Here is a 16,279-nt window from a genome sequence, read left to right as displayed (position 1 = left end):
CAAAAATTCATTCTTTATATGCCAGTGTGGTATTCTATTGTATGTATATGTGTGTGTATGCCACTTTTTAGTTTTTTGAGAAACCTCCATACTGTTCTCGACAGTGGCTGCACCAATTTACATTCTCACCAACAGTGTACAAGAGATCCCTTTCCTCCACATCCTTACCAATATTTGTTTGTAGATTTTTTGATGGTAACATTTCTGACAGGTATGAGGTTATACTTAGTTATGGTTTTGATTTTCCTGGTGATTAGTGATGTTGAGCAACATTTCATGTGACTGTTGGCCATCTGCATGTTCCCTTTGGAAAAATGTCTGTTCACATCTGCCCATTTTTTAATTGGGTCGTTTGTTTTTTTTGGATATTAAGCTGTGTGAGCCTTTTTATATTATTGTGATTTCTGAGATATTTACCTATTTGGTCTTTCTTTTGTTATTTTAAAAAATCTTTTGATTGAAGTATAGTTGATTTTCAATGCTGTGTTATTTTCAAGTGTACAGCAAAGTGAATCAGTTTTATATATGCACATGCACACTCACACACACACCACAGGTCTCAGTTCAGTTCAGTTCAGTCGCTCAGTCGCGTCCGACTCTTTGCGACCCCACGAATCGCAGCACGCCAGGCCTCCCTGTCCATCACCAACTCCCGGAGTTCACTCAGACTCACGTCCATCGAGTCAGTGATGCCATCCAGCCATCTCATCCTCTGTCGTCCCCTTCTCCTCCTGCCCCCAATCCCTCCCAGCATCAGGGTCTTTTCCAATGAGTCAGCTCTTCGCATGAGGTGGCCAAAGTACTGGAGTTTCAGCTTTAGCATCATTCGTTCCAAAGAACACCCAGGACTGATATCCTTTAGAATGGACTGGTTGGATCTCCTTGCAGTCCAAGGGACTCTCAAGAGTCTTCTCCAACACCATAGTTCAAAAGCATCAATTCTTCGGCACTCAGCCTTCTTCACAGTCCAACTCTCACATCCATACATGACCACTGGAAAAACCATAGCCTTGACTAGACGGACCTTTGTTGGCAAAGTAATGTCTCTGCTTTTGAATATGCTATCTAGGTTGGTCATAACTTTCCTTCCAAGGAGTAAGTGTCTTTTAATTTCATGGCTGCAGTCACCATCTGCAGTGATTTTGGAGCCCCAAAACATAAAGTCTGCCACTGTTTCCACTATTTCCCCATCTATTTCCCATGAAATGATGGGACCAGATGCTATGATCTTCGTTTTCTGAATGTGAGCTTTAAGCCAACCTTTTCACTCTCCTCTTTCACTTTCATCAAGAGGCTTTTTGTTTCCTCTTCACTTTCTGCCATAAGGGTGGTGTCATCTGCATATCTGAGGTTATTGATATTTCTCCCGGCAATCTTGATTCCAGCTTGTGCTTCTTCCAGCCCAGCATTTCTCATGATGTACTCTGCATAGAAGTTAAATAAACAGGGTGACACTATACAGCCTTGACGTACTGCTTTATCTATTTGGAACCAGTCTGTTGTTCCATGTCCGGTTCTAACTGTTGCTTCCTGACCTGCATATATGTTTCTCAAGAGGCAGGTCAGGTGGTCTGGTATTCCCATCTCTTTCAGAATTTTCCAGTTTATTGTGATCTACACAAAGGCTTTGGCATAGTCAATAAAGCAGAAATAGATGTTTTTCTGGAATTCTGTTCCTTTTTCCATGATCCAGCAGATGCTGGCAATTTGATCTCTGGTTCCTCTGCCTTATCTAAAACCTACTCTTTTTTAAATTCTTTTACCATATGGGTCATTACAGAGTGTTGAGTAGAGTTCCCTATAGTATGTATATGTCAATCCCAATTTCTCAATTTATCCTCTTCCCCTTTCCCCCAGTAACAATATGTTTCTTTTCTTTTTTTTTTTGTAGTTTTATTTATTTATTTATTTTTGGCTTTTTATTTTATTTTTTAATTTTTTTTCCAACTACAATTTTATTTTTTTTTAAACTTTACAAAATTGTATTAGTTTTGCCAAATATCAAAATGAATCCGCCACAGGTATACATGTGTTCCCCATCCTGAACCCTCTTCCCTCCTCCCTCCCCATACCCTCCCTCTGGGTCGTCCCAGTGCACTAGCCCCAAGCATCCAGTATCGTGCATTGAACCTGGACTGGCAACTCGTTTCATACATGATATTTTACATGTTTCAGTGCCATTCTCCCAAATCTTCCCACCCTCTCCCTCTCCCACAGAGTCCATAAGACTGTTCTATATATCAGTGTCTCTTTTGCTGTCTCGTACACAGGGTTATTGTTACCATCTTTCTAAATTCCATATATATGCATTAATATACTGTATTGGTGTTTTTCTTTCTGGCTTACTTCACTCTGTATAATAGGCTCCAATTTCATCCACCTCATTAGAACTGATTCCAATGTATTCTTTTTAATGGCTGAGTAATACTCCATTGTGTATATGTACCACAGCTTTCTTATCCATTCATCTGCTGATGGACATCTAGGTTGCTTCCATGTCCTGGCTATTATAAACAGTGCTGCGATGAACATTGGGGTACACGTGTCTCTTTCCCTTCTGGTTTCCTCAGTGTGTATGCCTAACAGTGGGATTGCTGGATCATAAGGCAGTTCTATTTCCAGTTTTTTAAGGAATCTCCACACTGTTCTCCATAGTGGCTGTACTAGTTTGCATTCCCACCAACAGTGTAGGAGGGTTCCCTTTTCTGCATACCCTCTTGTTTATTTTCTATATCTGTGGCTCTATTTCTGTTTTGTGGGCTTCCCTTATGGCTCGGCAGTAAAGAATCCGCTTGCAGTGCAGGAGACAGAGGTTCAATTCTTGGGTTGGGAAGATCCTCTGGAGGAGGGCATGGCAACCTACTCCAGTATTCTTACCAGGAAAATCCCATAGACAGAGGAGCCTGGTGGGCTATGGTCTATGGGGTTTCAAAGAGTCAGATACAACTCAAAGGACTGAACACACACGCATACATTTCTGTCTTGTCAGTAAGTTCATTTGTACTATTGTTTTTCCACTCCACACATAAGCAATATCATATGGTATTAGTCCTTCTCTGTCTGACTTACTTCATTCAGTATGACAGTCTTTAGGTCCATTCATGTTGCTGCAAATGGCATTGTTTATGGCTGAGTAATATTCCAGTGTATATATTTACCACATCTTCTTTATGCATTTGTGTGTTGACAGACATTTAGGTTGCTTCCATATCCTGGCTATTGTAAAACAGTGATACAGTATTCACTGGGGTGCATGTGTCTTTTTGAGTTGTGGGTTGTTTTTTTTTTTTTTTTCCAGGTTTATGCCCAGGAGTGGGATTGCTGGATCATATGAAAGCTCTGTTTTTAATTTTTTAAGGAACTTCCATACTGTTCTCCATAGTGGCTGTACCAATCTGCAATTCCACCAACAGTCGGTGGGGGTGGGGGGGGTCCCTTTCTCCCCATCCTCTTCAGCATTTATTGTTTGTAGATTTTTTGATAATGACCATTTGGACCAGTGTGAGGTGATACCTCATTGTAGTTTTGATTTGCATTTCTCTAATAATAAGTGATGTTGAGCATCTTTTCATATGCCTCTTGGCCATCTGTATGTCTTCTTTGGAGAAATGTCTATTTAGATCTTCCATCCATTTTTTGATATATACATATTTTTTTAATTAAGCTGCATGAGGTGTTTATATATTTTTGAGATTAAACCCTTTTCAGTCGCTTTGTTTCCAAGCATTTTCTCCCATTCTGAGAGTTGTCTTTATTTTGTTTATGGTTCATTTGCCATGAAAAAGCTTTTAAGTTTATCTCTCATTTATTTTTGTCTTTATTGTCATTACTCTAGGAGACAGATCTAAAAAGATGTTGCTACAATTCATGTCAAAGAGTGTTCTACCTATGTTTTCCTCTAGAAAGTTTTATAGTATCTGGTCCTACAATTAGGTCTTTAATCCATTTTGAATTTATTTTTGTATATGGTGTTAGAGAATGTTCTAACCTTCGTTCTTTTTATGTAACTATCCAGTTGTCCCAGCACCACTTATTGAAGAGGCTGTCTTTTCTCCATTGTATGTTCTTGTCTCCTGTGTTGTAGATTAATTGACCATAAGTGTGTGGGTTTATTTCTGTGCTCTCTATTCTATTGCATTGATTTATATATTCCTTTTTGTACCAGTACCGTATTGTTTTGATTACTGTAGCTATGTGTTATAGTCTGAAGTCAAGGAAAGCGATTCCTCCAGGTCTCTTCTTCTTTCTCAAGGTTGTTTTGGCTATTTGTGTTTTTTTCTGTTTCCATACAAATTTTACATTTTTTTTGTTCTAGTTCTGTGAAAAATCCCTTGACGTTTTGGTAGGGATTGCATTGAATCTGTAGATTGCCTTGGGTAACATGGTCATTTTACCAATGTTAATTCTTCCAGTCCAATAACATGATATATCTTTCCAGCTGATTGTGTAATCTTTAATTTCTTTCATTAGTGACTTATAATTTTCCAAGTACAGGTCTTTTACCTTGTTAAGTAGGTTTGTTTCTAGGTATTTTATTCTTTTTGATGCAGTGGTAAATAGGATTATTTCCTTAATTTAATGTATAGAAATACAACACATTTCTGTAGATTTTTTTGTATCCTGCAACTTTAGCAAAATCATTGATGAACTCTAGGAATTTTCTGGTGATATCTTTAGGATTTTCCACATATAGTCACATCATCTGCAAACAGTGAGTTTTACTTCTTTCTTACCAATTTGTCTTCCTTTTCTTTCTTTTTCTCATCTGATTGCTATAGCTAGGACTTCCAAAAATATGTTGAATAAAAGTATTGAGAGTGGGCGTTTTTGTCTTGCTCCTGATCTTAGAGGAAATGTTTACACTTTATCTTCTCTTAAATGTCAGGTTATAACAGCTCTGGAACTAGTCAAAATACTTAGGATTACCAATTATAGGATTCTAATTGCAGCAAAGGAAATGAGCAAGATCTATTCACCTAGTTGGAAGTGAATCTTAGGTCACTCTGTTCCCTTAAAATATATACTGCTTTAGAATTTAGGAACAAGAGATGTTCCTCTTTTGTATATACTAAACTTGAACTGATAGCCTTATGTAATGGGAGTATTGTAAGAATTATCCCAGTTGCTATGAACAGTATACAAAAAAAAAAAAAAAAAAAAACTTTCACCATGGCATTCAATGGACTTTACTTTTAGTAGCTACTCCATAGAATTGCATTTTCTGAGTTTAATATTTTTGTTCTGTTGTAGTGACGGAAATGATAGTGGTACTTTCTAAGTTAGTGAATTACTTTGTATTTCCTGTCTTCCTTGTGCCCAACCCAAAGAATCCAGAAGAGATTACATGGTGTGGTTATGTGAAGTGCCATTTTGGAGACAGGTCAATTTCTATGACTGTTTTCAGGTTGAACTGCAAAAATTTGTTGGTATGCATAGTTTTGAGTCAGAAAGTCCTTGACTTAGTAGTTAAGAAACTTAGTAAGTCTTAGTAGACTGTGTAGAGCAACCCACACTTTATATCTTATCAGATATACATTGGAGCCATCATTCCTCTGGGCGCAGCTGAGAAAGATGGTCGGCTCCGTGCAGCTGATGAGCTGATGTGCATTGATGGAATTCCTGTTAAAGGGAAATCACACAAACAAGTCCTAGACCTAATGACAACCGCTGCTCGAAATGGCCACGTGTTACTAACTGTCAGAAGAAAGATCTTCTACGGTGGTACGTGAACCTGTTTTTGCTCTGATAAGTTAAAAAAGAAAAATGAGATTTAGTCCACTTTTTTTTTTCAGATTATTTTATTATGTTTAATAGCGTATGAGAGGCTGCGCTAGCCTTCTGCAATGGCCCACACTGTGTCTGTGAAATGTTTCTTTGACTAAATCCACTTCTTACCTAAAACAATGACAACAAAAATAGTGTATGAGATAACTTATTTGGTGTGATCCTTGCATGTGGAAGGCCAGTAAGTTGAAAGGATTCATAAATACTGCTACTACTATCAAAAAAGAGAAATAAATTTTGGGTCTCTACATTAAGATTATATTAGTATATCAATGAATTTTGCCAGTGTGATATTATAGTCAGAATATCAGGTTAAATCTGTTTTCTGAAGAACAAATACAAAGTTGTTTAGTCATACTAAGAGATCCCATTAACTGAATATCAAACAATTTGGATCCTGATGAAATTCTAAATATTCAGAGGACAAAATGTTTCTACTTCAGAAGTTTTAGTATGACATTTATTGAGTCTCAGACATGGATTCTTTTACTTACTCTTTACAGAACCATGATGGTAAACACTGTTATTATTCTAGTTACTCACAGAAAGATTGAGAAACACATAGCTGGTAGGTAGTAGGACCAGGATTGAAACAGATAATTTAATTACAAAGCCTGAGGTCTAAACCATTACATTAAGAGATGATAATATCCTGTATTTTTATGTTAGTAGCTCTGTGAATGTTATGTAGAGCTTTTTTAAAGTGAATTCTTGTCACTTAAAAATGTTTTAAAGACAACCCTGTAGCACCACAAGAATGTAAACTTCATGAAGGATGGAGTTTTCATCCATTTAATTCTATGCTGTGTACCCAGTACCTAGAAGAATGACCACATGGCACAGAGTGGGCATTCAAAAAATGTGTGACTTGATGAATATTTACATCACTCTTAAAAATGAGGCCCTGTGTTTTTGATTGTAGCATCCAAAGTAAAAGCCCACCTCCCTTCATAAATATGAGGCATCTGAGATGCATGGGGATTCTAATGCTGTGTTGCTTCCATTTGGTTTGGTGTCAGAACATAACTACGTAGAGTAAACAATGGGATGCTGTACAAATAGAGATTAGCTCCCTCCTGAAAAGCATCATAAAGATGTTTCATAGTAGTTTGATATTACTGGAGACATTTTAGCTAATTCATTCTAACCATGCATTATATCAAAAAGAGCCTTTTTTTTGTTGGTAATTATTGGAAGTTGTTGACACTTTTGTTGAGGTTTAAAAACACATCCTCAGAGTCCCATAGATTTTGATACAGAGAGACCTTATAAATGCCTGTTCATCAATAACAGCATGTGGTGGTGGTTTATGATGTTTTGTATCAAATTATGGCACAAAATTTGCCCTTTTTTTAAAAATCAGTTATGACTAACTTTTGTCATTCTTTCTCAAATTCTGATGTTATTCTTAAATAGAAGAAAAGGGTGTAGGTTAACTGCCCATTTGCTAGGAATTCCATGTGACCTGATCTGTGGCTAGGAGAGTTTGCCATTCATGTGGACAGCTTGTATTACCCATCAGAAAACTGCAGTTGTAAAACACATTGTAAAATATGAATCTGTGTAGGTGGCAAACTGTTCTCAAGCTGTAATGGGAGGTATCTCTGTCCTGATGCAGTGACCTCCCAGACGTCATGAGTGTCAGTCACTGCACTAAATTATGTATTTCTATTAATGTTTATTTATTTAGCTGCTCTGAATCTTAGCTGTGGCATGTAGGATCTAGTCACGTGACCAGGGAGTGAACCCAGGTCCCCTGCACTGGGAGTGTGGAGTCTTAACCACTGGACCTCGAGGATTCAGTGTGTGTGTTTTGGCGGGGGGCGGGGGGGCGGTGATGCTCAGTTGTGTCCAGCTCTTTGTGACCCCATGGACTGTAGCCAGCCAAGCTCCTCTGTCCAGGGAATTTTCCGGGCAAGAATACTGGAGGAGTGCCAGGGAAGTCCCACTAAATTGTATTTAAAGGTGATTTTAAGAGGAAGTTTACTATGTTGTTATTCACTATTAACTTTAAAAAAAATTGCTTGTCCAGGTTCAAAACCTTGTTGGAATTAAAATAATTTCAAGAAGAATTTTTTTTATCATCAAATTTCACAGAAGCTTTGAAAAACTTCCCTTAGAAGTGAGATAACATCTTGTTGTTTTCCAACTATGTACTTAATGAGCATTCAAGAAGTCCACTGGATGGGCTGCAGCTACCTCTGCACTCAGATGGTGTCCAGAGCACTTGGGCAGAGACACTGCTTTTCTTTATATTAGAAACTCAGTGTTCTTGTGAAGAGCTTAGCACAAAACACTTTAGTTATCAAGTTACGATGTTCCAGAAATATCAAAATTGCTCTTGTTTATTACAGAGAAACAACCTGAGGATGACAGCTCCCAAGCCTTCCCTTCAACACAGAATGGATCTCCCCGCTTGAACCGAGCAGAGGTCCTGGCCAGGCCTGCTCCCCAGGAGCCCTATGATGTTGTCTTGCAACGAAAAGAAAATGAAGGATTTGGATTTGTCATTCTCACTTCCAAGAGCAAGCCACCTCCAGGAGGTAAGGGCCCCTGTGTCCTGGTGTCCCTCCTTCTTAATTCCAGTTTTCTGAGTCACCCACTGGGGTTTGTGAAAGTAGCTAGGAATCATGTATAAATTGCCATTTTTTAAAAAATGCTGAATATTTTATTTGTTTTCAAAATTAGGTAGTTTGAATCAGTCTTTCAGGCTTTGGGTTTATTTATCTATCTCAGAGTCTATAACATAAATCTTAGTATCTCAGTTTGCATCCACCTTATATTGTGTCAGTATTATCAGGGATGTGACCTAATTGATGTAGTGAAAGGACAATGCTGAATTTTTTTTTCAATTATGGGGGCTTAGGATTTTTTTTTCCCCAGATTAGAAGAAATCATATATACAGAAATAAATGAAATGCTAGAAGCAGTTAAGAAGCAAAATAGAAAAACCTTGACCCAGATGTGTCTTAAATAGTCCTTTTGTGTTATTTAATCATAATTGCCTTATTGCAGCTATAAATTGACCTTAAAAGAGGCACTCCTACCTTATATGCTTCATCAAAAGGTAAAAATTCTGTCAAGACCTTGAAATATCCTGAACCCAGTTTAGTAGAATGTCATCTGAGAAGGATGAATATGTGTATTAATTTAATATGTATATTAATTTCTTCAACAAAGGAGGAATCACATCTTCTATGTCTAGGGCTGTTATGAATCAGCAAATTAAATATTTGCTGTATCTTTATGTTTCTAAGTAATAATCATCTTTAAATATAAAATACAAATGAATATAAGATGAGAACCAGCAAATATTTATGTGTCATGCTTGTCTGGTAGCTTTATTTTTCCAAGTCAAGTGATAAAAATCTTTGACCACATGAAAATGCACTCTTAGCTTTGCCAGGGGATTTTATTTTATCTTGAGTAGCGAGATCCTTTTAGACTAAATGGTCACTAAAACCTTAGTGAAAAATGAAAACACTTTCAGGAAAGTGTTGTGAGCCAAACCAATTTGCAAAAATCTTGCTAAAATCAATGCAAGTGTGTAAAGGAAGAAGATTCTATGACATGGATGAATTATTACTATGGTCTCAGGTCACTGCTCACTGATACTAGTTTCCATTTTCCAAAAGCCGTTGCTATGGTAATGCTTGGAACTGGAACTGTTACTGATGCTGTAAGGATGATTATGTGGCCTGTGTCAGAAAAATGAGAGAAAGCAGCTGTTAGGTGGATTTTATGTTATATCATTGGAAATCAGTATCTAGAAAAACAAATGACCATTTTAGATAATCATATTCTGATTCGAATACCATGCAATAATCCTGGGCATTCAGATTAACAAAAATAGTGAAAGATTATTACTCAGCGTGATAGATGCTAACCACTTGCCATATTGAGCGTATTTCTCCTCTAGCACTACAAAAATTAGAGTCTAGTGTTCACCATAAAACTAGGAGATACAGAGGAATTCAGCAAAATATATTACTTAAATAGTTTAACCTATTTTTATATTTGAAATTTATGTTATACTTTAATACATTATCTGTTTTAAATATATCATCTTATTTGTGTAATTATATTTATTAATTTATTTATATTTAAAATTAAAATCTTTTTATACTTCTTTGTTTAAATGTCTTTTTAGGATCTTGATGGTTTTACATACCATAGGTGCTGGGTCTCTGTGTAAGACAGTGTCATTAAGTGCTGGGCTTTGTAATCAGACAGACATGGCTTCTAGACCCGCTGATGTCTTTTAATAGCTGTCTGATCTTGGGCACATTACTTACCCTCCGAGTGCTCCAGCTTGCCCTGTGAAATGAGGATGTTGACACTTCCTGTCTCGTATGTTTGCGAGGATTAAAGGAGATAATGCATGTGAAGCCCTCTGCCTGGACCTTCAGTAAATGTTGGCTGCTGTCACATGCTGTGGTTTCTGCCATTGTCATTGCAGCTGTCACTGCATATTGACCTTTTTTTCCCTCTAAAGAAACGTTAAAAAGTTTATCAATATTTGAGTAATGAGATGGGAAAGAAAACCCAATTAAAATGTAAGATTGAGGTAACAGCTAATGCATGGCAGGAAATGAGTGTTTGCAGCTCATTAATTATCAGCCTGAATGGTAAATTAGGCTTAGGTTGTCAAATGAATTTTATATAAAGTACTTGAGATTTTCAGTCATGATGCAAAACCAGAATTCGTAATTTCGCTGACGTGCTAGTTAATAATCTCACAAAATTCTCAGCCCTGCAAACATTTCTTCTTGGAACTCCATTTATCTCATAGCTAGAAGGATCCTGGGGTGAGATTACATGAGGAGCTTTCCCTCACAGAGACCAAGCAGTTGCAGTGTGCAGTTCACTGCGTAACAGTGAAAGATTGGTTTTAAAAAAGGAGTTAGCGCAGGTGAGAAGGCCAGAAACCTGTCTGTCAGAATAGATCCTTCTTTATGGGTCGTGCCTTGGTACAGGTTGGTATTCTGCACAGTGCAGGTTGTCGGTTGGTTTTTTTTTCTGCTGTTGCTGCTGCTGAAATATATTTTCTGCTGACATTTGTCACAGGAAGAGTTCCCACTAGCATCTCTAATACCAGCTATAAAATTCTGTACCATTGACTTCTTCAAAGGTCAGGGATCCAGGCCCAGCATCCTTGTTGTCCTGGACCAGTTTGTGTAGGGCTGCATGAGTGGAGTACTCAGCAAACACCTCTGTTAAAAATGGAAAGGACCTGACTGGTTTTTCATGGCCAGCACTTCAGAGGTTTTAGCATTCCACTTTTCATACTTTTCAGTTCTGGTTGCAAAGGATTTCTTTTAGAAGGGGACATATTCAGCTATTGTCCTTTCTTTTCCTAAAAAATAATATTTTAAGAGCACCAAAGTCATCTCAGCATCTGGACAAGCCAGCCTGTGAGACAGATTTAGGCCAAAGATGAATGAAGATGGAGAAATTGACTTCATGCAAATACCTATAGATTTTGTATACCAACAGTAAGGCAGGACTTCAGATTTTTCCTTAGCCATGTGTACTCTAAGCATGTGTGCATACTAAGTTGCTTCAGTCGTGTCTGACTCTTTACAACCCTATGGACTGTAGCCCAGCAGACTTCTCTGTCCATGGGATTCTCCAGGCAGGATTACTGGAGGGGGTTGCCATTTCCTTCTCCAGGGGATCTTCCTGACCCAGAGATTGAACCCACATCTCTTATGTCTCCTGCACTGGTAGGCAACATACTCTAAGCAGTTACGTTGAAAACTTCCCAATCTATTCAAAGAATGTTCAGAAGTTATCTTTCTACTGGTCTGTTTATCTTTAACTGTTTTGGTGGTGCTGCTATAAATGCCAAGACAATAACAATCCGACTACTTTTATCTCTCCTCACCTCGATGACTAACCCTTCAGGAAGTTCTGTACCAAGATTTGCCAATTTCCTTTTGACCACATTACTCACGTGATGAGAAAGGAACAACTGAGGCATCAGAGGTTTTTCTTGTTAGACGCTTTCCCAAGTCGGAACAAACCCCTTTCAGTGTGCCAGGGAGCTGAATGATTTTCTTCTTAGGGGATCTGGAATGAACATTGTTTACAAGTAAAATCTCTTCTAAGAAGGAGAGTTACTGAGATATTAATTTAGAAGGTTACCCGTGGGCACCTGTGTGATCCTCCATGTATTTCTGATGTGCTGCCTGTTGTCCTAGCTGGGCGTCAGCTCACGTCGCCTGGCACAGGACACAGCCCATGCTGCTTGTGCTGTGCTTAGTCGCTTAGGCATGTCCGACTCTTTTCGACCCCATGGACTGTAGCCCTCCAGGCTCCTCTGTCCATTGGATTCTCCAGGCAAGACTACTAGAGTGGGTTGCCATGCCCTCCTCCAGGGGATCTTCCCAACCCAGGGATCAACCCAAGTCTGTGGTGCTAGCGGTAAAGAATCTGCCTGCCAATGCAGGAGATGCAAGAGATGCAGTTTCAATCCCTGGGTCGGGAAGATACCCTGAAGGAGGAAAATGGCTGTCCACTCCAGTGTCCTTGCATGAAAACTTACACGGACAAAAAGAGCCTGGAGGGCTATAGTTCATGGGGTCAGAAGAGTTGGACATGACTGAGCGACTGAGCACAACAACAGTGAGGAAAATGGTGTGAGTGCTTGATATAATTCAGAGCTAAAGGGCACTTGCTTCCACATTGACTTCCTCTTTTTTAAGATAAAATCTTCTAATCTCTCACTGCATAATCCTAGAACAGCCAAGGAATGGCACTTACTGTCCATGGGACATAAATCATGGCCAAGAATAACTTCCAGTCCAAATGAAATTCTATTAAAATGGCCTTAACTTACACCTAGATTTAATTCAAAAATACTAGTAAGGAGCCCATTTTACTATAGAAATTAAACATAATCACAGTGCCATTTAAAAATAGTAAGTTATCCTTATTGATGATAATCCACATTCAGCAGGAGCCCAAGTGCCAGATAAATGTAGGCAAAAAAAGTCTAGAGAGCATAGAAGGAACACTTGTTTCTTAATATGAATGCCCCTTATTAAATGGTGAAAGATATTTTCACAAGATTTCCTGAATGTCTGAGAACTCATTTTAAGGCATAATAACAGTGAAGAATCTTAATAGTTACTCTCGGAAAGCCTTCAGCATTAAACTAGAGATATAATAGAACTGCACAGAGTGTCTTTCCAAATGTCTTAGAGCAGCTTTGTGCTTTCAGGGTAGGATTTTAACCATAAGCCAAATAATCTTAATGTTAAACACTTAATGTTCTAATTCCACTCAGCTTTCTAATTAAAAAAAAAAAATCTAGAGGCACAAATAAGAGGAATAAATTTTGTTCTAGAAGTAAGTATGATTCATTTTAATGATCCGTCTTTTCACTGTAACTGGATTTCTGACCATTCTCATTCCTGAACTTGATTTTGAACTGCATTTATTTACAAGATTTCTTGTGGGGGTAAATGCCCCTTCAGCTGAACCAAAGATGATCTCATTGTAGCAGTTTCTAAAATACCCAAAAGCATGTTGCAACCTAAACAACCAATGACAAACAAGAAACATGAGATATTTTCACAAATATCACTGAGGTCAGTAGCCTTTAAATGGGATTGTTAGGATGACAATATAAAAATTGGAAAAGGTTTCTGGTAAGTGGAGAAAAGCAAAGAGGTTTATATGCCACGATCGCAGCTGTGTAAAGAGTATCTGCATGTCAACAAAGAACAGAAGATAATATGAAGATAGTTGCATTTGGATAGGATGATCACTTGTGGTTTTTCTGATATATCTTGGAAGGATTTTCTTTGTTATTAGGTTGAATTTTTGATGCTGATGATAAATCCAATACTAAGAGATATGTTAAATAATTGAAAAACCTGGGAACTTTTTTCTTCATAGTTATTCCTCATAAAATTGGCCGAGTCATAGAAGGAAGTCCAGCTGATCGCTGTGGGAAGCTGAAAGTTGGAGATCACATCTCTGCAGTGAATGGGCAGTCCATTGTTGAGTTGTCCCATGATAACATTGTTCAGCTGATCAAGGACGCTGGTGTCACTGTCACACTAACGGTCATTGCTGAAGAAGGTAAGGAACTGTTACACCCGCCTTCCCCAAACTGATCCGAGGGACATAGAGCCTGCAGAAGTACCAGAGCCCCTGCAGTGATAGAACCATTTATACGTGCTGGAGTCTCTTTTTTTGCCTTTTCCATTTAATGAATTTAAAAGACAGTTTATTATAAAGTTGTCAGTAGCTCAAGAAAAATAATCCAGCCAGTGAGTGGTGGCCATTTATTTACATGCTGGAGGAGCAAGCACCCGGAGTGAAAGACATGGCTAATACTTTTCAGATCTTATTTTCTTAAAATAATGTCTTAAGTCTCTATTTGAGTGAGAGAAAATCCTCTAAAGAGTTCAAAGAAAGTCACTGTTGATATCAAACCTTTCATGTCAGGCCCATGTCATAGGGTGCCTCGCCTTGCAGGCAGGGTTTCATTCTGGAAACTGCTTTATAAATGCAGGAGCAGGAATATGTAGGAATGGCCAGTAAATAGGGCATAAGATGCACTTAGTGTCTTGCCTTGCTATAAGGCTGCCTTTGATCATTAAGAATTTGTAATTAGGAACCATTTTGAATAGCAACCAGATCATGTTCTTTGCTTATGAATTACAAGGTAACCATTATATAATGCTTACCTTCTATTATTTTTCCTAAAAACTAACAAGAGGCCAAAAGCAGCAAATTTATGAAGTCAGTCTTTCTTGTTAAAATTCTGTATACTGTAATGTGTGTTCATGTCCCACTCCATCCTCTTGCCAGCAGTGACCCTCTAAGCTATCAGTTTTCAGGTTTTTAAATTCTTGCTCCTTCTTTCTTTTCCCTTCCTCCAGCACCACTAACATACATTTGTCTCTAAGGTGTTACATAAATCTCCCTTCTGTCCGAGACTCTGTAGGGGATTTCTCTGTGGACGAGTTTGCCTGGCTGCTCTGAAGTCCTCCTCAGTGGACGCTCCAGTGGTTCCCTACTCTCTGCAAAAAAAGCATTTTTTGATTCTGCTCCCAGCCTGCCTTTTAAATTTTCCTCCCAGTTCTTCCCAAATCCTCTCTTTTTTCTAAATCCTCTTTTCTTTTTGCTGAACTGTGTGGCTGGCATGTGGGATCTTAATTCCCTGGCCAGGGATCAGACCTACACCCCTTGCAGTGGAAGTGCAGTCTTAACCACTGGACTGTCGGGGGAAGTCCCCAGATCCTCTCTTGAACTGGGCCTCATTGGTCTCTGTGCACATGGGCTTCCGATCCCCTATTGCATTCCTTATCTCTGCAATTCGTTGAGTGCTGTTCTTACATCACTATATCCCAAATAAAAGGGTCTGCTCTTTGAAGACAAAGAAAATATTACCAATGGACTATGATACTCGCCGTCTCCCTCATTGCAGGTGAATTTTTTACCAGCTGAGCCACCAGGGAAGCCCTGATACTTGCTAGGCACTCAGTAAATTTTTTTTTTTTTGAAAGAAGTAATGAGTAAATGGATGAATGAGCAAAATTAAGGATATTTTCAGTTCTATGCCAATACCTAGTAGAAGCGATATACACCCAATAGAAGAAGTAAGGCTTTTGACTGACAGAGTTCACTGACACCTATTAGCTAGTTGGCAGGCCTTAAACATGTCACTTAACATTTCTAACCTTCAGTTTTTTTTTTTTTCTCAATGCAATGGGAATAATGATATCTATTTCAAGATCACTGTGAAGATTAAAGGTGAAAGTATACATAATCTGTATAAATACCTTAAGGTGCTCATCTAATTGTAGCTGTCATTATTTTACCATATCTTTGCATGGACTCCTTCCTCATTCTAGTCTCCCCTAAGTCTCACTGCCTGCGGAAATAATAATGTTTAGGAAACACTTACTCTGTAGCAGGTATTGTCCTGAATACTTTACGTCTGCTGACTCTTAATCCTCGCACTAATGCTGCTGCTGCTGCTGCTGCTGCTAAGTCACTTCAGTTGTGTCCGACTCTGTGCGATCCCATAGACAGCAGCCCACCAGGCTTCCCATCCCTGGGATTCTCCAGGCAAGAACACTGGAGTGGGTTGCCATTTCCTTCTCCAATGCATGAAAGTGAAAAGTGAAAGTGAAGTCGCTCAGTCGTGTCTGACTCTAGCAACCCCATGGACTGCAGCCTACCAGGCTCCTCCGTCCATGGGATTTTCCAGGCAAGAGTACTAGAGTGGGGTGCCATTGCCTTCTCTGCACACTAATGCTAGGTCGGCACTATTAATTTCCTATTCTATGGATGAGGGAGCGAGCCACAGAGCCGTTAAGAGAACTTGTCCATGGTCATAAAACTAGTGACGGAACAAGTATTTGTATCAGGCACTCTCTCCAGAATCTGTGTGCTCGTAACTGCTCTGCTTTCCCCTTGTAATCTCCTTGTCTGCCCCAGTCTTCCTCTCTTCCCTTTCTCAGCTTTACTTTTC

The 16,279-nt window shown here is 38.7% G+C and overlaps 1 protein-coding gene across 7 annotated transcripts in view; it reads left to right on the top strand.

Moving 5' to 3' along the window:
• MAGI3 (membrane associated guanylate kinase, WW and PDZ domain containing 3) overlaps nucleotides 1-16,279 on the top strand; it is a 259,109-nt gene that overhangs the window by 220,465 nt on the left and 22,365 nt on the right. For all 7 annotated transcript variants that reach the window (XM_061410539.1, XM_061410537.1, XM_061410540.1 and 4 more), the window contains 3 exons: nucleotides 5,529-5,721; nucleotides 8,139-8,327; nucleotides 13,690-13,875. In XM_061410539.1, coding sequence (XP_061266523.1) covers nucleotides 5,529-5,721; nucleotides 8,139-8,327; nucleotides 13,690-13,875 — 568 coding nt within the window. The remainder of the gene's footprint in view (nucleotides 1-5,528; nucleotides 5,722-8,138; nucleotides 8,328-13,689; nucleotides 13,876-16,279) is intronic.

Source organism: Bos javanicus, chromosome 3 (assembly GCF_032452875.1).
Source record: "Bos javanicus breed banteng chromosome 3, ARS-OSU_banteng_1.0, whole genome shotgun sequence".
NCBI lineage: Eukaryota > Metazoa > Chordata > Mammalia > Artiodactyla > Bovidae > Bos > Bos javanicus.
The sequence above is the reverse complement of the archived record's forward strand: the minus strand, read 5'-3'. Positions and strand labels throughout refer to the sequence as shown.